General features: G+C 41.1%; 2 protein-coding genes across 3 annotated transcripts in view; both read right to left on the minus strand.

Moving 5' to 3' along the window:
• Positions 1 to 6,164: 6,164 nt before the first annotated feature.
• The window catches only part of LOC103848982, a 28,808-nt gene continuing 7,413 nt past the window's right edge, over positions 6,165 to 27,559 (minus strand). Inside the window, exons 2-3 of one of the 2 annotated variants that reach the window (XR_004452477.1) lie at positions 24,714 to 26,723; positions 6,165 to 24,613 (exon numbers count right to left, since the gene is read on the minus strand). Coding sequence is in view for 1 of the 2 variants with exons in the window: in XM_009125811.3 (XP_009124059.1) it covers positions 26,221 to 26,723 (503 nt within the window). In the remaining variant the exon portion in view is untranslated. Of the gene's footprint in view, positions 26,724 to 27,559 lie in introns of both variants that reach the window. The other variant, XM_009125811.3, reaches the window with a different exon arrangement.
• LOC117129303 (protein FAR1-RELATED SEQUENCE 6-like) lies at positions 21,499 to 22,731 on the minus strand. The gene has a single exon (XM_033282867.1). It carries the CDS (start codon positions 22,729 to 22,731, stop codon positions 21,499 to 21,501), a length of 1,233 nt encoding a protein of 410 aa, XP_033138758.1.

The raw sequence follows: 27,559 nt of genomic DNA on the forward strand, positions 1-27,559 counted from the left end.
TTGGGAATAGGACAGCTTCTTCGTCGTTCCAATAAAACCAGGATGAATCACTTTGTAAGAAGCTAGATTTGGATACATAAAGTGATGGAGAATCACTAGGAAGTTGAATAAATCTCATAGGAGTTGGGATGAAGAAGTTATCCCACTTTCAAATCTGGTGATTCTAGTTTCCCATTTTGAGAATATGACAGCTTCTTCGTCGTTCCAATCAAACCAGGATGAATCACTTTTTAAGAAGCTTGATTTGGATACATAAAGAGGTGGAGAATCACCAGGAAGTTGAATAAATCTCATAGGAGTTGGGATGAAGAAGTTATCCCACTTTCAAATATGGTGATTCTAGTTTCCCATTTTGGGAATACGACAGCTTCTTCGTCGTTCCAATCAAACCAGGATGAATCACTTTGTAAGAAGCTTGATTTGGATACATAAGGTGGTGGAAAATCACCAGGATGGTGAATAAATCTCATAGGAGTTGGGATGAAGAAGTTATCTCACTTTCAAATATGGTGATTCCAGTTTTTGAGTTTGGGAATAGGACAGCTTCTTCGTCGTTCCAATCAAACCAGGATGAATCACTTTGTAAGAAGCTTGATTTGGATACATAAAGTGGCGGAGAATCACCAGGATGCTGAATAAATCTCATAGGAGTTGGGATGAAGAAGTTATCCCACTTTCAAATCTGGTGATTCTAGTTTTCCATTTTGGGAATATGACATCTTCTTCGTCGTTCCAATCAACCCAGGATGAATCACTTTGTAAGAAGCTTGATTTGGATACATAAAGTGGTGGAGAATCACCAGGAAGTTGAATAAATCTCATAGGAGTTGGGATGAAGAAGTTATCCCACTTTCAAATATGGTGATTCTAGTTTCCCATTTTGGGAATAGGACAGCTTCTTCATCGTTCCAATCAAACCAGGATGAATCACTTTGTAAGAAGCTTTATTTGGATACATAAAGTGGTGGAGAATCACTAGGAAGTTGAATAAATCTCATAGGAGTTGGGATGAAGAAGTTATCCCACTTTCAAATCTGGTGATTCTAGTTTCCCATTTTGAGAATATGACAGCTTCTTCTTCGTTCCAATTAAACCAGGATGAATCACTTTTTAAGAAGCTTGATTTGGATACATAAAGTAGTGGAGAATCACCAGGAAGTTGAATAAATCTCATAGGAGTTGGGATGAAGAAGTTATCCCACTTTCAAATATGGTGATTCTAGTGTCCCATTTTGGGAATAGGACAGCTTCTTCGTCGTTCCAATCAAACCAGGATGAATCACTTTGTAAGAAGCTTGATTTGGATACATAAAGTGGTGGAGAATCACCAGGATGCTGAATAAATCTCATGGGAGTTGGGATGAAGAAGTTATCCTACTTTCAAATCTGGTGATTCTAGTTTCCCATTTTGGGAATAGGACAGCTTCTTCGTCGTTCCAATCAAACCAGGATGAATCACTTTGTAAGAAGCTTTATTTGGATACATAAAGTGGTGGAGAATCACTACGAAGTTGAATAAATCTCATAGGAGTTGGGTTGAAGAAGTTATCCCACTTTCAAATATGGTAATTCTAGTTTTCCGTTTTGGGAATACGAAAGCTTCTTCGTCGTTCCAATCAAACTAGGATGAATCACTTTATAAGAAGCTTGATTTGGATACATAAAGTGGTGGAGAATCACCAGGATGCTGAATAAATCTCATAGGAGTTGGGATGAAGAAGTTATCCCACTTTCAAATATGGTGATTCTAGTTTCCCATTTTGGGAATATGACATCTTCTTCGTCGTTCCAATCAACCCAGGATGAATCACTTTGTAAGAAGCTTGATTTGGATACATAAAGTGGTGGAGAATCACCAGGATGCTGAATAAATCTCATAGGAGTTGGGATGAAGAAGTTATCTCACTTTCAAATCATGTGATTCCAGTTTCGCAGTTTGGGAATAGGACAGCTTCTTCGTCGTTCCAATCAAACCAGGATGAATCACTTTGTAAGAAGCTTGATTTGGATACATAAAGTGGTGGAGAATCACCAGGATGCTGAATAAATCTCATAGGAGTTGGGATGAAGAAGTTATTCCACTTTTAAATATGGTGATTCTAGTTTCCCATTTTGGGAATACGACAGCTTCTTCGTCGTTCCAATCAAACCAGGATGAATCACTTTGTAAGAAGCTTGATCGAGGATCACAGAAGTAACAAGGAGTGTTACAATTACGACAAGTTAGGCCACTTTGCAAATCAGTGCTACTCAAAGAAGAAAGAGAAGGCACATCATCAGTTAGTATCCTCCCTAGGATCATGGCAGACCAGCTTGGTTTGACCATCGAACCTTCAACAGAATCCTTCACCTTCGTGAATCTTTCAGAAAAACGATCAGGAGGTATCATCAGAGATCTGGAGGTACAGATTGGTAATGCCCTTGTCCCGGTAGATTTTCATGTCATAGACATCGAGCTTAACTGGAACTCTTCACTTCTGCTTGGAAGATCTTTCCTAGCTACAGTAGGAGCTGTATGTGACATGAACAAAAACAAATTGTGTCTGACGCTGATAGACCCCAACATCTACTACGACCCTATCCAACCTAAGAGAAAGGTTATTAATTCTGTGGATTACGGGAAAGAACTTGGCTTCATTGGCGCATGCCATTGTGGAGCAGAGTACGAATCGGAGTACTTGGAATCGATCGACAACCCCACTTTTCCATCGATCGATTCCAATGAGTCAACAGTGACCGATGACCGCAACAACACGTCGCTCGACGTTGATCAGCCGGTTGACCATTTCGCTCCACCTAATCATTGTTACCCACACTTTGCCTCTAACCTCCAAGCAAGAGAGGACGTGATGATTATTCCATACGCAGTTGGGCAGACAGTGGTTTCCATGAAAGTTTTGTAGTTGACACTGTAATTACTTCACCTAACAAGGAACATACAGAGGAATATGATGAGGATTATTGGAAGGAACATGCAATAGAAATGTCTTTGCAGGATGAAAGATTTGAAACGCATAAGTTCACCACCACGTTCCCAACATCGCTCGACGAAGTGCACTCCACATCGGTCGATACCCACCCTCGTCCAGCAAAACAACCGCTCACATCGATCGACACCCATACAGGAACATCGATCGATATTCGCGCCGCAGCAAAAATTCAGGAGCAGGAGAATATTCCCTCTCCAACTAGGTTTATAGATACCTATATAAAACGTTTTGCACCCTTGAAACCACCTCCACACACCAGAGCAGACACAAAATCAGAAAAGATGAACACTCTTCCATCTACATCAATAGGAAAATCCATGAAGAGCAATCATCTCAAGAACACAAGTTCTGCAGAAATTATTCTGCCCTCGATCGATGCATCTGTATCAACATCGATCGATACATCTGTATCAACATCGATCAATACTACTCTTACCCCTAATCTTTCTATTTCTAAATTGAATGATAATGCAAACATTGATTACAGTTTTCTAACACCTGACGAATTTGGTATTTTCAGGGACCCAGATGGCAACGCACGTGCGATAGATGGAAGGATCTTACAAGTGTCCAGAGAGGACATAGCAGATATCCTTCAAGTGGCCAATGGACCTGACAACCTATTCTCACAGCAACGTGACACTCCAGACGTCATTCAAACTGATCCTAACAAACATGTAGGAGTCGCCGCAACAGAAATCAATCCAGATCAATCATGCCAACCAAAAGGCCATGCATCGATCGACAGGACAACTCAGACATCGATCGATAGGATAACACCAACGTCGATCGATAAGGATGTACACAAGTACCATCGATCGATGTCGAGACATTGGACTTGCGACATTTTGGATCCAGCGGACTTAAAACCCAAGGCCAAGCCAAATTACGAAAATGCCCTGACGAGTTTTTAACCTAGTAGATTATATACTGCCTAAGTGTTTTGACGGCAGAGAGAGCTTTTTGTTACAGTTTTACTTTGAGAGAGAAGAGAGAGTTTTGGAGAGAAGATCACTTGTGATTGGAACTCCTTGTTTTCATTTCTTTTCATCTATACTATGAATTCCCATTTCTTTATTGTTATGAATTGCTTTGCTATGTCTGAGTAGTTCATTTATTAGATCCAGGGTTTAGATAGGTTTGTGGGATTAGCCCCAAACTATAGATCTGCCTTGTTGTGATATTCATGATAGATTTGTGTTCATTGCTTGTTTTAGCCTTGCTAACTAGAACTTGATCATAGGATTGCATACTCAAGCACCCTTGTTATCCCATCCTGACATCTATCTATCATATTAGGACTGCTAGAGAGGGCTAACCGCCAATTTAGTATCTTAATAGGGCATATCATCTCGCGCATAGGCCTGGCTAGAACCCGTCGATCGATGTCCTCAACTGACTATCGGCCGACTCAGGCAAAGGTGTATTGGTCGACGTCCCAATAGGACCGTCGATCGACACTCTTTCGGTGTCAACATACTAACCGTTGAGACACAAGATCTAGCCTGTTAACCAGTGAAACATGCGACAACTGATCACTGAGTTAAGCGGTTGAGCTCTAACATATCATGCATGCAACAAATAGGCATCTATAGATATTATAATCTCCAACACCTGAATAGTGGCCCTGCATCTAATATCATTTCCAACCAAGTTACATTTACTTTTTACTTTGCTTGTTACTATTGCTATTTCATTTAAACATTTACAACTCTTAGAATTAATAAACACTAGATTTAATTGTTCCCTAGCTCCTTGTGGATTCGATCCCTAAGTACTACATCTGAACCTCTTTTGATGAGAGTAACACTCCTTAGGGTAATTTGAGTGGCATCACAAGCCCATCTCTCGGACCAAGAGCTGAGATAGATATGACCGACTCTCCACCTTCATTGTTCTTATCGTCTCAGCAATTGTAGTTATTCTGCCGTCTTTAATTAACTCCACCCCACCCTTTTACATTTAATTCCATGTATTAAAATATTTGCAACGCCAAAGACGTTCACGTTCTGTCTCCAGTCCTTTCTCTCTTTATATGAACTCTTTCGCCCCAAACATAGCTTCAACCACAACAAACGATGGCTATGAAATCTGATAACCCCGACGACGGAAAGGCTCTGCTGCCTCAATTATTCACCGAATCTGAGTAACGCTTCCTTTTTAAAAGACAATTGTTCAGGTAACTAGAATCACTAATTGCTTTTTCTTTTTTTAAACAGAGTTGGATCCAATAGAAATAATATCTGAACTAACTAAATCAGATGAATCCCCTGAAATTGCAACCAGGGCAAAATCTATAGCGAGAGAGATGCTATCGTGCTGTGATTGAAGATCTGGGTTTGAATGTTAAGCTTAACGATCAGAGATTAGGGTTTCGACTAAAGTAACAATCTCCGACTAAAGATCTCTTGGGAAGAGAAAAGTTTGTTCTTCTCTTAAGTCGGATTCGTTTTTTTTTTTTTGCTTTGAGTTGATTGACTCAAATCAAAAGTTGCCACCTTGATCTGAGTGTTAATTAGATATATGATGAGTGGCAGTAGTCCTTCTTCAACTCTAGGTAATCAAGGTTTTTCCCTTAATGTTTCTCTTCAGATGTAAAAGTTGAAGAAGAACCCAATTGTATCTACTTCCAGATCATTCAACTCTAGGTATGACCATGCTTACAAGTTACAACCAGTTTTTTTTTTCCTTAATGCGTAAATCTTATTAACAACCTCAAGAGTCATGACAATCTTCTTCATCGTAAACTGTTATTTTTACAGCAAACAATGTTCATATTGGGTCATCAGTGGGTTAATAGTGAAAGGAAGGTATCCAAATAGTGTGTTAATGCAAGTGGAAGCCATTTACTTATGGATGCATCAGGGATAAGAATGTTGAGACCAATTCGCAGGGACCAGGTAAGTTGAATGTAACCTTCTATCAACCATTTTGTTTGCCAATATTTCTATAGCTCAAGGAATTAGCTCAGGTTTTGGTCGTTAGGTTGTTTTGATAGGGTTTATATTATGCATCAGACTTTGAAAAGCTGAATGTCATGTCCAAGTATTCTTACTCAGTAATTTGCTTATTCTTTCTCTGATATTGTTTCTTTGTGCTTTATTTGCTCTCTAACAATTTGAAATGTCTGTGAGTTCTCATTTTCAGTTTCATATCTCCTTTTCCTTTTTTTTTTTGATTGTATCCCAAGTATATGTGATCGCTATTCCGTATTATTACCCTCTTCTTTAGTTGCTGTTTTGGCACATTTTTAAAGCCCCAAACAGATACTTGTGTTTCGATATTATTTTCAGAAGTGAAAGACATGTTTTTTATCGACATGTTCAATGTGTTTTGGTTTCTTACAGGTTATGGTCGGTTAAGGTGACCAAAACCTTGAAAGCTGGATGAGAAGTATGGGGGAAACATACTGAAACGAGTTCCGTGATTTGGTTAGGTTCAATGTTCCCACTCTCACTGCATCACAGACGAGTATAAAAATATTCTCTAGCTTACTGGAAAGAGAAATTATTTGGATTACCACATTACTTGTGTAGTTTTCTGTTTTGTTTTGAGAACTTTAAATTACCACAAACATTCCGCTGGTTTTTCTTTGTTTTGCGTAAACCTATGAACAGCTGTAACTTCTTTTAAATCAGTTATACTCATTGAGATATGGAACCATTTCAGTTGTTCATGCTATCAGAGGATTCAGAGTGAGCTTTTCAAATTGTGTCTATAAGAGAGAATAATTTGATAGTTCAAATAGGACTATGTAAGTATGTATCATTTATAAACTTGGATTGGTGTTGCTTTCAGAATGTGGTTGAGAATTTCAATCATTATTCAGAAGTTGGAGCTGGTACTGGGACAGAGTAATACCTACCTTTGTGAAGTCTATGCGTCCAAACTGACAAGAAGCCGCAGAAGTTAGCTTAGTGAGATATTATGGTAATTTAAAGTATCAAGAAACAAAATCACCAATCACTAAGAAGGAACAGATTCTGGATGAAGATGTTTGGGATTACTCTCTATGTAAAGAAAAACATGATAATTGAAGTTAGTAGATGAAACAATATGTACTCATAACTATTGTATTCTTTCTGCGGGTTGATATCGTTAATTTTTAAGTATCAAAAAACGAACACACAAAAAAAGTCTTTTATGTCTACTCTTCATACCGTTTTTTTAAAAGCTATGTATCATGAACAGAGAAGATTTGATGATTTTTCTGGAGAGGTGGCGCGTTTTGAGTTTGAGTTTATCCTACATCCGATGATTTAGTGTATTCGATCTTCATGATGGCAAAACTGTAGACATATGTGTCCGGCAAGCATTACAAAGAGAGACAAAAGCTTTCAAGTCTAACGACACGATGACAGACACGAAACAGAGTTGGGACTGTAATAACAGAGGAATTTATTGGCAAAGTGGGTCACTTTCAAGTTTGTAATTCGGACTTTGGGCCGCACGAATTTTTTATTCGGCAAATGGGTCGCGTGTATTTGTGACCCATTGCAACTTGAAAGCAAAAGACAAAACGATCCTTTCTCCAGCTGTCGAATATCGGAAGTGCCACTCCCCTCTCGCACGTGAGATTTTCGTCGAGTTTTTCGGGAAATCATTTACTTCGTCGTCTTACCTACACTGGGCGGTAAACGGCCTTCTGGTAAATTCTTTTACTATGAAAAACTGAGAGGACTGTTCGACTTTCGACCTAGATCCACCTGTATTCCCTAGCCTGTCGCAGCCGTTGGAGAATCTTCCCCGGCGATAATTAGACCCCAGACGACGCCTGCAGTGATGACGAAGTCCAAGCAAAGTGAGACAACCGTTCGTCGTCGGAGCAGATCAGCTGGCGAGGAGCTCCCGGAGTGCCCTCCTGCGAAACAGCAGCGCTATCCGGGTATGTGTTTCGTCCACCTTCGTTCATGTGGATTCCGTCTTTGCATGTCATCGGAGAGATTCTTTAGTAATGGTTTTAGGTCCTCGCTGTGAAAAGCTATTGTCTCTTGATTAGTCGACACCGTTTTGTGTTTGAAGCCATTTATTTGAGTTATCGATTTTTGTTCGATTTGTAGATTCTGGATCTGAGGACGGCCCCGATGGTGGTGATTCCTCAGGGGGACAATTCTCTGATGGGGTGCCCTCATCTGTGTTGCCCCGGAGACTGTTCGCATATGGTGCATACCCGACAAAGTTGCGAGTAAACATCTACTCAAAATCACACGTCATCGGTTCTGTTGCTGCTGCTCTAAAGGGGACTGATGCGATGGACACTTTGATGGCTTCCCAGTTTTGGGGGCTGTTTGAGCTTCCCATTGTACGCTGCCAGAACTCTACGAAGCTCATCGGCTGCCTCCTCAGCCGACAGCTAGTTACTGCTCGCAGACACGAGTTCTGGTTCACCTTCGGGCCCCATCCACTCCGTTTCTCGCTGGATGAATTCCGAGATGTTGTAGGTTTGAACTGCGGAGCTTTCGATGTTCAGGATTCGGAAGCATCTGAATCTGTTCCTCCGACGATGTGGAACAAGCTCTTTAATACGGCTGTCGGTAAGATAACAGTCCTGAGTGTACTGTGCATGTTGGGAAATAAATATCTAGCTGTGGAGAAACGGCTCCCTTTGGCTCTGATCGCGTTGGTTGATGGTGTTCTCTGCCCCAGTAGCAAAGATCTTAAACTAACGCCCAGGTACGTTGAGATGCTGTCAGACGTTGAGAGCTTTTTGGCGTATCCGTGGGGTCGAGAGTCGTTCTTGACGACCGTGCCGCGTTTCCTGCCTCCCCTTGTTGTCGCACCACGTTCGAACTCACTGCAAGTGATGCGTGATCGGCTATCGCAAAAGACAACAGTTTGCTATGGGTTTCCACTTGCTCTGCAGTTGTTCTTATTTGATGTTGTGCCTCTGCTATTGGAGAAAATTCCCGACGCAGGGAACACCGCAACTTTCATTGATTCCCCCGGAGCTTGCTCTTCGCCGTCGACTATTCTCATAGTCAACGAAATAGTCGCTGTCGAAGAAGACCCAGACGTAAGTTTGTTTTCCCTTTGTTTTAAATACAGCGGATGCAAATACAGTGAAGTAAAACGGTTACGGCTTTTGGTGTTAACGTGTCTTCCATTGCTTTTTGCATGTCTACAGCTCTCTGTCCACTTCACCGTGATTCCTGATGAGGAACGGCTGATGTTGCTGGACCAGAATGAAGATAGGCAAGTAACTTCTTTGGTGCAGAAGTTGCTTTGTGGGGAAACATTCAAACCTGAGGATTTTCCAGACGCTGCGCAGGAGGAGGGAGCTTGTCCCACTCCCATACACCAGAGAAATTTGCGACCGCGTAATGCAGTGCCCATTGAAGTTCAAGAGATTTCTTCTTCTGGAAACAGCGGAGAAGGGAATCGTCAATGCTCAGAGAGGTGTACGCATGAAAATTTAAAACATTGGATATCCCAGCGGTTTGAGGGGATGGAGAACAATATTGAAGAGTTGCGGACACTGATTTGCAAGAGTTTTGGTCTGCCCGAGGGGAGCAAACGCAACGCTAGGAAGAGGAAAGCGATCGATGATCCGCAGGTGCGTCGCACTCCGTCTCCTGATGATAGTATTGTGAGTGAAACCGAGGGGAAAAACAGGAAGGGGAAAAAAAGGAAAACGGTTGGCACTCGGCTTGTTGTGAAAAAAATGTTGCCTCGGCGTCGATCTGGAGGTGGAAAGGAGGTGACAAAGGTTGTACGCCGAAGTTATTTTTTCGCATAATATACAAATTCGTGGTCATTTACTGGCCTGACACCTTTGCCGTTTTCCAGGAAGTGAGAAGAAACAACCCACCCTCATCAGAGAGAGATAGTGGTCACCAGAATGATGATGATCATGCAAAAGAAAACGAGTCTGACAATGCTCGTTTTCCACCATCCGGCGGAAACAAAGGCGATCAGGTAATGTGATAGATAGTTTTATTGTTGTGTTATTGCTTAGACTTCTAACCCAGCGCTGGGGGGATGGTCAGCAGCAAGAAACACAATCGAATGCCCTCGTCCTGTTTGGAGATGTATTAGATGTTGAGCCTGAGTCCTATGTGTTACCAGCAGAGGTTCGTTTGCATCTTAATTAGTTGTGTAGTGTTTGGCTAAGTAGTGGTAATAACAATAGTTGTGAATATTTGCGGATTCCTTCTACCTTCCAGCATGTGGTAACCTCCCCGGGGGCATGGCAGAAAAGAAACCCAACGTACCGGTATGAGCAAAGCTCCCTAGTCGCATGGGAGAAAACAAAGCCGAACTGTTACAGTTCGGTTGGTAGTGTAAGCTCCTTTCATCCTTCATGGGATGGAAACCCCTCCTCGAAATCTAAGGTTGCATCCACCGGAATTGAAACGTGTCCGCTACTGATTATATCATAGACAGTAGTTATATCTGTCACATTAAGTTTGGTCTGTTATTGTTGTACATTACTTGAAGTGCGTTATTAACGGATTTGATGCAGGAAAGAAGTGCTCCAAAAGGTGGGGAGGGCCTTCAAAAATGGGGAGGTGCTCCACCGGTGGGCTATGAGTCCGGTCAAACATCAAATCAGAATGATGGAGAGAGGCTTGAACAAGTCTCTGCTCCTATGAGGTTTGTTGAGGCACTTGTTAAGGAGATCAACTCTGAAATCCCGGGGACGGGCGAGGTAGTTATATCTTAGGCAATGGTTTAGGTCTGTTGTTGTTCGACAATTCTCAGAGAGCGTAATTAACTGATTTGAAATTTCAGGAAATAAGGGCACCGAGGGGTGGGGAGGGTGCACAGCCAAAAGAAAACGAGTCGGTGGCTGCCCGCATGACACCACCGGCCGGGATTGACTTTGCGCAGGTGATGTGCATTTTATTATTGGTGTACACATCCACATTTTATTTTTGGTGTACACCTGTTGACATAGGTTACTGACTCCATCTAGAAAACGGGTGCCGACAACGGTGGTGAGTTCGTTGAGGAGGATCCTGACGGTGGTGAAGAAGCGAGGACGCCAGACAAACAGCCCCAATCTGTTGACTCCGTTGAAACATCAAATATGGAGTTTCCAAAGCCTGTGGAGGCGGTTGGAAAAGTTGCTCCTCCCAAGGCGGGTGTTGAGGCAAGTGTTAAAGAGATCAACGCTGAATTACAGGGAACGGAGGACGAAGAGAGATATGACAGTTGTAAAGACGACATGTCCACTGATAGCCAGATACAAGAGAACCGACGTGATCTGTGTGCTGAAACGGATGCGGACTCTGAAGATGTGGGCAGTGGTGGTAAACGGCATCGCATGAGATCCAGCAAGATTTATGGAGTGTACACCCCTGACCCAAGGGTGAAAAAGTTGTTTAAGAGCGAGGAGAAGGTTGAGTATAAGCCCATTGCCAAAACGAATCGAGCACAGTTTAAGAAGTTTGCCGAAATTTTGAGGAAAAATCCCGTGCAGTAAGTTTCTAACTCTTTTTTAGGTTATATACATACACTCGCGCATAAGTTCCTGATTGTTGGTGAAATTTGCAGGATGTGGGATATCGCTACCGGTCACTCTGTGTGTAATCGCTTCTTCCTTGAAATTGCTGAACCGGGGAAATGGATGTCTGACGAGGTACTATTAAGCTCTGCATCGTCGTCACATTATACCTTTGACAGTCACCTTATGTAACTAATATTTGTTACATATTTTTTTGGGACAGCACATACATGTGATAATGAATATGTTGTGGAGGCGTCGCGGGATTTATCTACTGAAGGAGAGGATGGTGATCTTGGATCAGTACTTTATAAAAACCATTCAGTCAATCTGGAGTGCCTTTAGCGCAGACAATGATAAGCTGCAGTTCGAATGGGGGAAAAACGTAGCACAGTACGTGATAGGAAAGAGCAAGGGGCAGAAAATGAAGTTGGGACTTGGCCGCGATGTCGACACCGTGTACACCCCGATGAATTGGGGTGGAGATCACTGGGTTGGTCTTTGCATTAAACTGAATGAAGGTCATGTGACGGTATTTGATTCCTATGTTCCTCATACTGAGATCGAGGTTGCGGAAGGACATATGTGTTCGGTTTTACAGTCGTTGCCTTATATATTAGAAAAATATGCGGGGCATAAATGCTATAAGGTGAAGGAAGGTCTTCGAATTTACTCTTGGAGCCGGCAGAAGGTATTTATCACAACAAAAGGGGTGGCGACTGTAGGCCATGTGCTGCCAAGTTCATAGAGATGCATGCTGCCGGCTTAACGGAGGAAATGAGTCGGATTACCGACAAAGAAGTTGACAGATTTCGAGAGCAGTATGCAATGGACTGCTATGAAGAATTCGTGGGCGATGCTAAAGTAAACAATGAGTAAACTTGAAGTTGTTTTCTTTGTCAGAATGCTGTTCGAACCCAATGGTACTTATGTTTGTGTGAACCGAATGGAACTTAATGGTATATTTATGGTGTGTTTGTGTGTTTATGCGTTTATGATCCTCGAGAAACAAAAAGTTTGACGGTATTGACTTTGGTATTTGTAGATATGTACACCTGAGTTAAAACGCTGCACACCAACTACATGTATTGACTTTGGTAGACCTTGTAACCTCGTACACCGTTGTTGTAATGTTGTTGTAACTACGTGAAACGTTTTGTTTGGTTTTTAAACCTCGTAAACCGTTGTTGTAATGTTGCACACCAAGTCATAGCTGTTCATGGTAATGGTTTATGTAAAGACTGTATAGACCAGTATTAGATTTTGTCTTCTTACTTTCGAAGGTATACATCATTGAACAAAATGATTGCGAATGTTATTGTGTTATAATTAGAATTTTTCGTGATGTTTGATTGTATTATATAAAGTCACATCATTGAACAAAATGAACTACATGTATTGTCGGTGGTAGACCTTGTAACGTTTAGTGTACAATATAAAATGAAACGTTTTGTTTGGTCTTTAAACATCGTACACCATTGTCGTAATGATGCACACCAAGTCTTACATTTCACACCAACCATATGTATTGACTTTCTTAGACCTTGTAACGTTTTTTGTATTATATTATGTAAAACGCATTGTTTGGTTTTTAAATCTTGTACACCGTTGTTGTAATATTGTACATCGAGTCTTATCTTTTAATGATAATTGTATAAGTAAAGAAATGATAGACCGATGTTGGAGTTTGTCTCCTTAGCTTTGAAGGTATACGTCACTTTCCAAAATGACAGCAAATGTTATTCTCGACAACGGAATTAGAACAATGCTTAATGTGGTAATGCATTACAACAAATAATAATTACTGTCAAGTGTCGAAGGCCGGAAAACTCATGGCGCAACGAAAATCCCGGAGGAAAAGACCAACTTCTTTGATCCAGAAGCATCGGTTACACATGTCTTTAGTCTTGCTTAAGTCCATCTGCCAGAGATCCCAATCGAAATCCAACGTAGGTGCACATGGGTAATTATAAAACAAGGGTCGATCTGTTGACATGAACACGAACTTCTTTGTTAAGAACCCCTCGTTAACGACCGGCACCCACGGAACATCATCCATTCTAACAAGCCATCCAATTGTACCAACTGCTTCTCTCGTAAAACTAGCGAAGCATTCCTCATCCTCCCAGTAGAGTTTGCGAGTCATTGCATAGGTATACAACGCTCGTTCGTATCCAGCATCCGCTGCTCTCTTTATCAAAGCAAGACCTTCTTCGTGGCGTTGTAGGGCGTAGAAATACTCAACACCCTTGATGTAAAGAGTACTTGGGTTTCCGACATCGTAGCATCTTCTCAACAACGTATCACGCAAGCCTGTCCACCAAGGGTATTTATACAGATCAAACGAAGAATAGACGTCAGGCGTGTCTGCCAGCGCACGCATTGACTTACAAGTAGATCTGAGTCTATACAGATCTTGAAAGGAATTTTTTTGCGACGCAGGAGACAATCAATTGTTGGATATCTGAAGGGAGATCTAGAAAAGTGGTCTCTGCCATTATAGCAAGATTGTGTTTTCAGCGTTGTGCAAATGATGTCCAAAATTCAGTAATTATAGTGAGTGGACGGAGGCAAACGAAGGGTTGTCTATTTACGATGGTCACGCCCGTATAAGTCATTATAGCGAGGAGACGCATTGACCCTATACCGAGACAAACGAAATAATGGATTTTTTAATTGTTTACAAGTACATTATGGCCGTTTTAAAACATGATTTGACAGTGTTAGGTTTCAAATGTGGGTGGGACAATAAATTCTGGTATTAACCTCACACGTTTTCTCTACAAACATGTCTATTAAATTTCTATAATCCCTCTCATACCTACCATAAAACAGACCACAAAAAAACTCCAACAAGTGACCCCAATAGTATGGAAGCTCACGTACTCCCAAATCTTCCCCACGAAATTGTGTGCAAAATCATTAAGCTTGTCGGAGAGGAATCATTTTACAATCTTGGCCCTTTTCTGCGGGCTGGAAAACGCGGTTACGCCCTCGCACACGAGCCCTCAGTCTTGAAGGAGTGCGATGTTAGTGAAATGGAGGACAGGTTCGACACATGTCAAATACGCCAAGGTTGTCAGTTCCGGGAGTTTCATCTCAAGTGTGTCAGTGCTGGCAACAAAAAGGCAATCTACTATGAAGGTCTCCTTACAGCACAGAGCATAGGACTTGAGGAGAGTATTACAATATTGGAACCAAATGTCCCAATGCATGGATTGTCAACCCTAGCTGTCGCCATATTCAATGTTTGTCTTGGCAACGACAAGGAAGCGAGCAAAGTGTTTCAGCTGTTCGCAGCATATCACCATGACCTTCGATCGGATGAAACTTCTGAAATGGGAGAATCCATAGAGAACCAATTGAAAGCCTTTGGAGCGGAAGACCTGAACTGCAACAAATATGGGGAATCTTTCAAGTTCCCGGATGATGGCTTAATCAAGACACCCAGGTGCGTGTATGGCCATGATTACGCAGACAACTTAGAAGGTGTTTGCAAAAACTGCAGGCTATTTTGGATTTGCGTCAACATTTCTCCTATGTCATTTATGTTTTAACATCTGCCATTTCCTCCCAAATGTAGTTCCTCGATCCCAATACTACATATAATTTCTGTTAGAACAATACCTTTGCAAATTTAAATAACTAATTCATAGGTTATAACACATTAGTTGTCTTCGTAACCAACATTACAAAAGTGCAACACGTTTACAGCAGATGTTGAGATACCAAAATACAAGCTTGCAGGACAAATTAAACATCTCTTCACATATTTAGAAACCCGTTAATGATGTCTTCTTCTATTTCTGCATTTTTGCCCAAATCACTCTGGAGGTGCGAGATGGTCTTCTTCAATTCCATGATAGTCCGCCTTTTTTCTGAAATTTTGTCTCTAGCTTCAATCAGAGCTTGCTTTTGCCATCTGAAAGGTTCTTTCTCATCGATCCATTGGAAACACCCACAATCAAGTGGAGTCTACAAGATAAACGAAATGAAAATCCTTTCCATAAATAACAACACAATACTACTATTCTACCTTCCAGCGTTCACACCCGTAGAACCTTCGACCAGGATTTTTGTCTGTCCAAGATTTACATTTCTTCGCCGGCAACGCACAGAAACAACGCGCATCGGTTTCATTACCCTTTCCCTTTCCCTTTCCTTTTCCCTTATAGCTCGATCTGCCACCGAATTCCATATCTCTTCCCAGTTGGAGAAAATTAATGAACACCAAAAAAGGACTGAAATCGAATTGGAGAAAAGAATTTTGGGAAGAAATGTAAATGGGTCGGGTTTTGGGTTTCGAATGGGCCGGATTTTTTGGCAACCCGGACCGATATTTCAATTTACTTTAATTTAAATTTTGAAATAAGATGCACAGTGACGAGCACTTTCTCCAACTTCGACCTAATAACATCTCCCTTTCTCCTTTCTCCAACATCGACCTAATAACATCTCCCTTTCTCCTTTACCAGCAAAATTCCCTCGATGTCGACTTCCAGCAGCTCGGATGGTGCCTCGTATGTGGACATGCTTTACTCTGTGAACGACTCCAACTTTGGAGTCCCGGATCGTTGTCCTTGCGGAAGCGCAATTATCATTCAGATCACTACAGAAGCGGCAGCCATTCCGAAGAAATACTTTGTATGCAAAGATTTCAAGGTGAGTTGTAATCTTTTATGTAATTGTTGGCTTTGCTTCCAAATATTTAAAGGTAAGTTGTAATCCTATTTGTAGAATGACGGGTTGCAGCAAGAATGGACCGCCGCAATCGAAGACGAAACCCGACGTTTGAAGAAAACAGTTGACGACCACGAATCCAGGATACGTAGCTTAGGTCGTGTTGAATATCGGATCGATCGAATTGACCAAGATGCCCAAAAAACGACGGTGAGATTGCACACCTTGGTTATCAGATCCACGAGATGGAGAAAGTCTTGAAGAAAAACGCTGAGGAGATTGCATTACTCAAGGAAATTATTGAAAAACTTTAATATAATATCTTGTTGCATTTATTTTGTATTATCTATTCCGGCTGACATATGGTGTGCAACTTTTATATATGGTGTGCAAGATTTTTTATTGACGTATTAGTATCCAACGTTTCAATTGACATAATAGTATCCTACGTTTCAATTGACATAATAGTATTCTCTTCGAAAGATTAGAAATATTAGTTGGTGTGCAACAATTTAACAACGGTGTACGTAGGATAAAGTAGTGTGCACGAAGATTACCACCATCCAACAAGTCTTAACGCCACGTTTTAAAGTTTGGATGACCGGTGGATGCCTTGAAGTCACGTAGAAAAAGACCAACCTCTTTTATCCAGAAGCACCGGTTACACATGTCTTCAGCCTTCCTATTGTCGATGTCCCATAATGCCCAATGTCCGTCCAATAGAGGAGAACAAGGACAGCTGAAAAATATCGGTGCGACTGTTGATATAAAGACGTGCCTCCTTATGTGGAAGTAGTCGTTATGGTCTCAATTCCACAATCCAGCCGAGGATCTTACCAGTAGTCCGATCTTAGCGACGTAGTCTCTTGAAAATCCCCCGAAGTGATCGCCATCATCATCCCATAATTTTCTTGTCATGGCGTAGGTATACGAGGCTCGCTCGAATCCAGCATCGGCTGCTCTCTTCATCAAATCAAGACCCTCAACGTACATATTTCACCTTTAAAAATACTCAACGCCCTTGATGTAAAGTGTACTTGGGTTTCCCTGGGCATAGCATCTTCTCAATAGGTAACGGAGCCTAAACCCGCGGAGCCTCCACGGGTATTTAAACAAATCGAACGAAGCATAAACGTCTTCATCGTCTGCCAACGAACGCATAGCCTTGCAAGTAGCGCGGAGTCTGAAAAGATCTTCGAAGGAGTTATGTGCCACCCGTTTAACGACTAACCCCTGGACCTCTGTCGGGAGGCTGAGTATAGGGAATTGTTCTATTTTTAGGAGATTTCTGTTTATCATTCCGACTAGAATGTGTCACCGCTTCCAAAAATCGAATAGGGTCAACCCTATTTATAATCGAGGTTTACATAACAAACAGAGATGAAATGATGTGACTAGCGAAGGAGTATCATAGGGATGAAACGAAATGATGCAAGATAAAAATACTTAACCGTCTAACGGGTATGAGGACAATTAACCGTTTAACGGGTATAACAATTGTTTACACCAACTTTCATTCTTCAATACCAGTTACATTGGGCCGAATGATGCGTCGGTCTTACAACAGAAAGAGTACAGATACATTATTGTGGACTAAAACTGTGTTTCCGATTGACTTTTGTATTAAAGTCTATCCATGTATACAACATTCTTTAAATAATTAAAATGTACAACTTATTCTAAACGGTGTACAATTCATTGTGTAGCTAAATTGCAGACACTATTTATTTGTGTTTATATATTATATTTATTTCAGTATATGGTTAATTTAGATAGAGGTACGGTATGTAAGGATATAAGCGGCAGGTGTACGGGTTTATGATTGAAATCTATGCAGGTATACCCATCTCGGTAATATGGTTAATTATGATTGCTTTTAAAATCTATAGTTAATTATGATTGCTTTTAAAATCTATGCAGGTATACCCATCTCGGTAATATGTAATACATAAATTTAGTTAATATTATCAAAGGTGTACATTTTTTTGTTGTTAAAGTGTAGAATATATTGTAGCACACATATAAATCTAATACATAAATTAAGTTGATATAAATCTAATACATATAAATCTATTGCCATATTTCTGGTCACTTGGGTTCTCGACTTGACTCGGACTCGCTCATGTGATGTTCCTCAAGGTACTCCTTATAGTCTTCAAGATCAACCTTACTATCGGATTTCTCATCGCTCTCTCCGACCCCCTGCGGAACAGACCCGTCATTGTCGTAAAAAGCATCATTGTCATCCGCCTGGCCGGGATCTTCTTCCTCTCCGTCTAAGTTCTGAAGGAAATCTTCTCCGGTTTGGGCTTTCTTTTTCGGCCGGTTCCCCGATTCGTCAGATTCGGTTGTAGAGCCATCGGTATCACCCGACGTCTCACATTCTCCGCTTCGGGATTTCTCCTTCGACCGGTTCCCTGATTCATCAGATTCATCACCCTCTTCAACATCTAAAGCTGCCTGCATTATGTCGTCAATGGTTGAGAACACGTGAAACCCAAGCTCTGCCCGTATCTCCTCGCATAAACCATCTCGATACATCCTTACCAAGGTCTCCTGTTGGTGTATTTCAAGGAGTCCAGATTTTAGGAACAATGTATTGTATTCTCTAACTGTAGAATCTCCTTGCTTCATTTTAAGGTTGTGTGTTCATAAACAACCGAACCATTCGTTATATTTATATGTTTGTGGGAAATAAGTTAAACATAGTTAGGCACCGTTTCGTGTTATACAACTGAAGCTATTATTCAAAAAAGACCCACCATAAATGACACAATTGTTCCGATAAACGACCCCACATACATTACAAAAGATATTAAATAACATTACATCAAACACGGCACAAATTTTAAATTGAAGATAAGATTCGATCAGCGACCCCTCATCAGTAAATTCTTAAGCTCTTGGATATCCTTACGCATTTCCTCAACTTCAAATTGCAGCTTACGGTGGAGCGAGACCTCCTCGCGAAATTTACACATCAAACTCTTCCTCGATTGCGTCAAGGCAGATATGTCGGATGTGCAAACCATCATCCTAGAAGGAAAATAATATTTATGTAATTGACGGAAGTTAAAAAAAATTTGAACTATTGATTAGCGTAACAACCATTCTAACCTCAAAAACCTTGCATACATAGTAGTTTCTACCTCTCTCGTCAGTTTCGACCGTTATAGCACCACCGCACGTACATTTCTTAGGAATGCAGTAGTTGGCATACATGCAAGCAAAGAGCCAGTCAGCATCCCGTTTGTGCTGCTTCATCTCCACATAGTAAGGATCCGCCATATCCGTCATTTACCAATCGGTCACTTAGTTGGTGGATTTTAAAAAAATTTCAATGTGTTGCGAGTAGAGTGCGAGGGAGGCACAGCTCCTTAAATAGGAATTAATTCTAACCGTTATAATCTTTTCCAACCCATATACAACGGCTATATTCGTTTAAAATGACTAACAACGGCTATATTGACTTTTACAATTTAGTTACAACGGCATATTTCCAATGAAAATACATTTAATCATTATATACGCTAAAAATCTTGCTTTCAATTTATCATTGTACAACGGTGCTTAAATCAACCCCGGTTGCTGGATTTAGTTTTGGGCCTAACTTAATTTGGGATTTAAACACGTATGGCCCAAAGATTATGTTTTCGTTGCGTTGGTGGTCCCTTCATCAACCTTTTTCATTAATGAGGAAGACAGACCGACTTGACGGTTGCTCTGTTTGAAATACACTATCTGCTCTCGGAAACTGTATTTGTTTCTCCTTCGTACTCATCTTCTAGATCCAATTTCAGAAAAAAAAATTGAAACCCTAAAAATGTCGACTTCGTCATCTGCCTCCACCCATCTCCGCAGTCGTGAATACAACACCACAAGTTCAGATGACCGCTCAAGTTCCTCACCTGAGCCGGCCGAGGAAGAACCTCGTTTTATGACATTTGAAGCGCGGCTACAAGCCAGTCGGGGTACTTTACCGCCGGCACACCGGTGCCAAACCCATGGTCTAATCGTCATTTAACTGAAGTAAGCTTCCGTAAGTATCAACAACTTTGCATACGAGGGTTTTTAGTCCAGGGAAGTTAGTGTTAGATGATCCAGGATTTGCTGAGGCTCGCTCAATAGTAGAAAATGTTGGGTGGATGTACACTGTATTGCATGTGCGGCCTTTCTATCCAAGGGTGGTTAGAGAATGCATCTCTAACCTATACGGTTCGGACGCGGGCGTTTATATCAGGGGATGCCGTTTCGATTTCGACCCCGTTGTGATTAATCAACTATTTATGACTCTAATTGTGGAACAACCTCACACATGGGAGGATGATGATCTGTCGCAGGCAATTACGTTCCTCACCGGTGGTCGCTGTACTCACTGGGAGCCATTCTCCCTAACAGAGCTCCTCCCACAGTATCTTTGCCTCTACAAACTGTGTGAGTTAAACTGGCAACCTGGATTCCATGTAGATGCAATGCTAAAAAAGCGTCTTCGTTTTCTCTTCGCGTTTGTAAGAAACAAGCCGATATAAACTTTGGTCGATTGGCTTATGACCAGATCATCGAAATGTCTCATCAGTCTGATGCCGACAAGAAAATTATTCTCTCCAACTTGATCTATCAGACTCTCAATCTTCAGAGGGACATTTTGGCTCTTCCAGGTGATGAACCCCTAATTGGTCAGCCTCAAAATGTTAGCGGACTCGAGGCGGATCTTTCACTACGTAGGGGGAGAAGAGGTCGTATCCATTCTGATGATTGATAACTATAATTACATGTAATAGCTTCGGTTTCTGTCTGCAGTTTTTTGACAAACTCTATGCTACTCCAAGTTCTGTTTTCGGCTAGTACACTAAGTACTTTTTTTTTCCTCTGTGTTGTTACTTTATTCGGATATAATATCTACTTTTGTTATTAATGTTATGCATCTATTGATCAACTATAGGTGTAAAACAAATATGTGCTACAACCATAATATATTTAGTACGAAAAGCCCGTACACCTCAACACTAGTTTCGTACACCATATCCAAACAAACACAGGTTCATCGGTGTTCTACAATAAAATACATTCCAAAATGAGGTTGGTCGTTTTTATCAAAATACAGACTTTCTACATCCTCTATTCAGGGCTTAACTTCCTTGCAAGTGGTCTTCTTGTGACCTTCCTTAAAACAATTTGAGCACTTGTTCGGCTTATGCTTTTTGCTCCCCCCCCCTGATGTAAACAATAAAGTTGCTATAATTGGAGAATTTACTATACGTTATTGAAATATTGTTCAAAGTCAACACAACAGTCTTACCGGTATCTCTCCTGGGGACAATTTACGTTTGATTCCTGGTCTTCCCTTCGTTCGTTTGGTCGTTGGTGGATAAAGATCAACAGTTAGTATTTCGGCTGGCACTTCAACATCCTTTGGATCCGGAACCGGAAGTATGATACCCCTAACTGTTTCAGCCCATGTCTCTTTGAGATGGTGTTTGCAAACAAACATGCTGTACTGCATATTACGGTAAGAAGCAGCAGCAATGGCATGTCGGCATGGCAAACCAAGCTTTTGGAATTCGAGGCAAGTGCAAGTTCGTTTATCCAGATCAACCGTGAACCAAAATTAGTTGGCCTGTGCGTAACTTCGAATAACCAAGTCGAACATGGCATAACTAGAAGGCCCGTTGACAGCACCAGCTGTTCGACCAGTATCTTTTGAATATTATCTGGAACATTTCCCTTCATCTTACTGATCTCGCTGCGTCTGCTCACATACCATGTACACAGCTTTCGGCGAATAAACTCGAACAATGCCATTATAGGACTATCATGAGCGGACAGAAGAGCATTATTCAATGATTCAGCAGCGTTAGAAGTCATCACGTTAAATCTCTCCCCTTCGAAATGTGAACGTGTCCATAGCTTCTTGTCGATCTTCTCCAAATAATCCCAGCATCTCCAATCCGTCAGTTTAATAAGCTCCATTATCTCCTTAAACTCTGAAACTCTGAACGCTTCCCCAGCTCTGCCTACCATTGCTTTCTGTTGCAGCCCCTTATACTTATCCTGAACGTTACGCTGGAGGTGTACGAGACAAATACCATGGTGTGCACGTGGGTACCATTTATCTTTCGCTGCGAAAATTGCTGCGCATCTGTCTGATATTATACTTAAATCAGAACCATCCTCTACAATAGTGGATAACCTCTCGAAAAACCATGTCCAAGATTCGGTGTTCTCGCTTTCCACTACTGCGAAAGCAATCGGGAATACGCGGCTGTTAGCATCTTGTCCGCTGGCACTTAGCAAAACACCTTTGTACTTTCCAAACATGTGGGTGCCGTCCACCACTAGCACCTTCCTCAGGTACTTCCATCCATCGATGCATGCTTTCAGGGACATGAACGCATACTTAAACCTTGTTTTTCCTTCTTTGTCTTTTTCGGTTTTAATATCGGTGATTGTTCCAGGATTTGCTAGCTTGAGTACATGGAAGTACTGTGGTAGCATCTTGTATGAATCCTCCTCTGTTCCTTGCGCAAATGCAATCGCTAGTTCTTTCGCTTTCCAAGCTTTCCAGTATGAGCATGTATAGTTGAATTCCGTTCGCAACATTTCCGGAAGTTCCATAGCACGCGGCCCAGAGTAGAGCCTCTCTTATTTCGAACGCAATAGAGCTGCAAGCACTTTGGCTGTACCATGTTTTTTATACTTCCCTCTAACGTCGGCTACGCATACATGATTCAGAATTGCCTTTTTAACCAGATAAGTTGGAGAATCACCGAGTTGAACAGCCACTACTCTCCAGTTGCATTCTTTTTCGTAGCATTTCGCCGTGAGTCGGCGTTTGCAATTTCTGAGCTTAAACGTGCTCACCTTCGCAATTGCGTAGATAGCCAACGTCAACTTGCACTCCCCTTTGTTTTTGAATGTCCTTCCCACGTATATGTCAGAGTCCTCCTTGCTGAAGTCAATGTCAAGAGGGTTGCAGCTGCTTCCATCCATTTCATTATACACACCATCTACATCATTATATCCATACATTTCTGGTACTTGTATGCCTTTCATGAATGCTTCTCCATCCTGAACTTGTCTAGTTGCGGTGACAGGAGGATCAACATTGTCCTTATCTTCGAGCTCACGGTTGTGCGCGTTATATTTTTTGGGGGAGTTTCGAGACATATGTCACCACTTTCAACGGCCTCTGTTGCTTGATTGGGCGCACAACCAACGTCTGTAGAAGTACCACTCACATTATCTCCGGCTTTCGTCAATACTTCTTCACCCTGAAATGCGGCCGGCTGGGGAATAGGAGTGTCAACAACAGTATCATCATCATTATCTTCAGTCACCCGGGTGTGTTTGTTTTTAGATTGAGGGGGCGTCACAAGAACAACATCAACACCTACCTCGGTCTCTGTTACTTATGTGTCCAATCTGGAGGGTGATCCAAGATCTCTTGCTAGATCGGTGATTTCCACAGAAGAATCGTTATTTTTGGATATATATCCACCTCCACGTGATCGTTGCTTCTTACCACACGCCAATTTTGCAGCCCCTGTTCCACCAATACCGCCAGGACGCCGAATACCCTTACCACCAGACTGTCCACCACTTCTTCCTTTGCCTGGACCTTCTACAAAATCGTCGTCGTCGTCCGTCACGCAATCGTTTCTACAATAATCATGCCAGTCATTGTAGTCGTAATCGCTATCATCGCCTTCATCTTCTGCAGAAACATTTTCGTGAGCTCCTCCATTATTTCCATTCTCCACTGAAACCTGTTCAACACTTAGCATTCTCGTATCTTCTATGAGACAGATTTGTTGAGGCAGATTATCTGACGCCGTTTTTACTGCGTCTCCTTCTTCGACTTTTTCTTCCTTATTCTCTCTATTATCCACTGCCAAGTCATCTCCATAAACATTCCCCTTTTCTTGCTCGCAATTCTCTGAATTAGCCCCACTCCCGTCGTCAAGAGTTTCTCCGCTTTTGTCTTGGCCCTTTGACGTCGCAACCATGCCGCCAGACTGAGAGTTGCGTTTGTAGCGTTCTTCGATTTGCTGAACTTCCATCAAAAAAGCAACATCTTCATCAGGAGGTCGAACGGGTGCATTCATTTGGACCCGTATTACTCATTCCGACCTTAGAAATATCATTTCTCCTCCAACACTTTCTCTTAATGTTATGAAGAGATTGACGGATTTGTCTGTCCGGTGAAGGGCCTTGAAAATCCTGAAATCTTTGTCTGTTGCTATCTCGACGGGAGAAGCCACTAGGCCCACCATTTCACTCTCTCCATCATTTAGCCAATACGACATCTCGGCTGACACTTCCCTTCCCAAAAGCCCATACGCTGCTAGAATACACGTTTTTAACTCCTCAGCACCTCTAATTCTGGACGAATCGACTGCTCTACCCATTCTATCATTGTCTATCTTGAAATCCCAAGCTCCATTGTCAAACATTATCCACCTCCCAGCCATAACCACAATGCAAGAATTACACAGACCTACGGTCCAAGCATGAGCACCCGTTAGGGTCATTTGCCAAATAGAGGAAGCACACAATTGTAAAAACAAATACAGAAACTTAGAGCTCAAACTCTGTACCTTCGCCGGTGTTGGTCCTGATTTCCTTACTGCCTGTGCCACCACTACTTGACCCGACGTTCCGACCACTGCTAATTGTTTCCATCCTTTTCAGTTACGGTGGATAAGCATCGACGGCCTCAGAGGATGGGAATATCTTCTTATCGTAGGGTTGTTTCTTTTAGTTGTACACCAGTTCTTAGCTGCTTCTCACCATTACCCAGTTAGCGTTTTATAACATATTAGTATAATTAATATTACCACAAATATCAGAAAACAGTAAACGGCGGGAAAAGGAAAGGTTAATATTACCTTTAACCTTTGTTACCGATCAGCCAAAAAAAAAAAAAAAATCTCGACCTCACACGTGCGAAAACTTCTGGGCCGCTTGGGTCGCTAAGTCTTAGGGTCTTTTGGTGTGGGTCACTTTCAAGAGTTTCATGGGTCACGGCCCATAACATGACGGGTCATAAGGCCAAATTCGTCACCGATTTATTTCTCTCCCCCCTAGCGGTCCGTTTCGACAATAAAAACTTGCAGCGACCCACTTGGCCAATTAAAAACTTGAAGTGACCCTATGTCACAAGCAACTCAACAACAGAGGCCTAACTTAGCCAAATAAAATTAGAAGTATGGAATTATACTCTTATTATTCCAAATATAAGCCAAAAACTAAAAAAAATATATATAAAAAGATAAAATATACATATAATGGAATCACAAAGATATTATATCAATCACTAATATCCTGCTAATTAATTGTAACTTACATATCCCATAGAAATTCATAGTCTAAGAACATTAAAAATGTAAAACTGGAGTTTGAACTAATATGTGAAATCATATTTACCTTCCCCAATACCATTACATGAATATATAAAAATACACAACAAAGAAAATTTTTAACTAAACTTAAATAATCAAAATTTTAAGACAAAAATTTAACAAACAAACGTACTTTTAGCTTACAAAACGTACTTAAATTAAAAGAAAATAAAGTATATGAAATTTTAAATAAATTTTATTATTTCAGTGTAACTAAAAACAATTTTCAGTTACTTAATAACCAATTCAACTAATACACTTCAAAAATTAAACACTATTCAAATTAGTTTATTAGTGAACTATTTCTAAATTATAAAAACTAAAACATTTTTGATGAAAAAAACGTAACAGAGGAAATAAAACCGTCTTCCTCTCCCAACAATCCATTTCATGTTATGTAGCCTTCAACAGCTCCAATCAAGATTAGATAAGTGGTCCAATTCGGTAAAATACTCTCAGACTGGAGTTTTGGGCAAATGAATTATTATATTATACTTAAATACTATAAAAAAGTCCATCGAAATTTATTTTATATATACAAAAAATTCGGACATAGCCCGGAAAAAGTCTCTAGTACTGATAATATGATAATAATGATTTATACGAGTGTATAATTGATCATTAATAGAATGAACTTGGATTCATAAATTATTTGTACAATAAGGAAACAATTCAAGATGAGATAATGTTCTTCGTATAAATGCTACAACTTGGCAATATTTGGTTTACCAGAAAATTCTAGCGCAATTTCAAAAAGATCAGCATCGGATTCTTCGTCATAGTCCAACTTACGTCTATGGCTTTGTCCCACAATGGTCCTCCCGCTTGCAATCATCTCACTGTTTCCTCTGTTTATGAAGAAGTTTCTTAAATACTGGGAATCTAATCTCCCAATGGAAAACAATTCTTTGCTGTCCTCAAGCCCGGCCACAGCACTACGGCACGGGTTCGTTGTGCGTTGCCCGTTTGCCGGGCCATAATAAAATGGAGATTGCCCCAAGTTAATAAAAATAGTGGCCTCTGTATTGGAAGCTAGAATGGGGTAGAGAGGTGTCCCAAATTCGTCTGCTTTACAGTTAATGACGTGAGCCAAGTGTGAGTTGACTGTGAAGTAAACCTTCTTCTTCCTCGGGTCATAACCACATCCAACAACCTTCTTTTCCTTCGCCCACGCATATTTCTCTGATTCACAAACCAACTTCATTCCTGTCACAGACAGAGAGTAATGATTAAGACTTTAACTTGCGTATCCATATGAGATCATTTGAATAAGAGCATGCAACTGTAAGATCATAAAGTAAATGTGTAATATTCCGAGTTGTGATATATGAAAAGATTTAAGAAAATGATTTGAGTACCTATGTCATCAAACGTGATTTATTCCTTCATACATCTGTGTAAAATTTCAGAGTTAATGTGTTTGAACTGAAGTAGTGAAAGTATTGGTGACCTATCGGGAAGTGATTCACGATACTGTGCGAGTGAGGCCAAAACACGGAAAAATGTCAGGTGGTGATCGCAGGGTCAATAAACAAGACTTCTGGGCATTGGAAAAATTAAAGTACCGCTCGTCAGATGAGATGACGCCCATGGATCGAGTGAGCGGGCGTAGGTGGTCCATTAGTGGTAGCCGGTCGAGACGTTATAAATGGTATCAGAGTTGGTTAACCATCTCGATTCTGATCCGAAAGGCATCTTGAGATCTGTCGTGGAGCGCAATGAGGGCGTTGAGTTCTTTGAGAGGGGGTGAATTGTATCTCGAGTTATGATATATGGAAACATTTAAGATAATTTATTTAGCTACATATATCACTAAAGTTGACTTACTTTTTCCGTCATTTTAGAACTCCATAGTTAAGCGTATTTGGGCTGGTGTAGTGAATAGATGGGTGACCTATGGGGAAGTGATTCGCGATACCATACGAGTGATGCCAAAACACAGAGAAAGGTTGGGTGGTGATTACAGGGTCAGTAAACAAAATTTCCGGACCTTGGAAAAGTTAGCGCACCGCCTATTGGACAGAATAGTATCCACATGCCGC

The sequence above is a fragment of the Brassica rapa genome, chromosome A10 (assembly GCF_000309985.2).
Source record: "Brassica rapa cultivar Chiifu-401-42 chromosome A10, CAAS_Brap_v3.01, whole genome shotgun sequence".
NCBI lineage: Eukaryota > Viridiplantae > Streptophyta > Magnoliopsida > Brassicales > Brassicaceae > Brassica > Brassica rapa.

Excerpts from the sequence above, each read along its gene's own strand:
- LOC117129303 (XM_033282867.1), bottom strand. The coding sequence starts at position 22,731 with ATGGAACTTCCGGAAATGTTGCGAACGGAATTCAACTATACATGCTCA.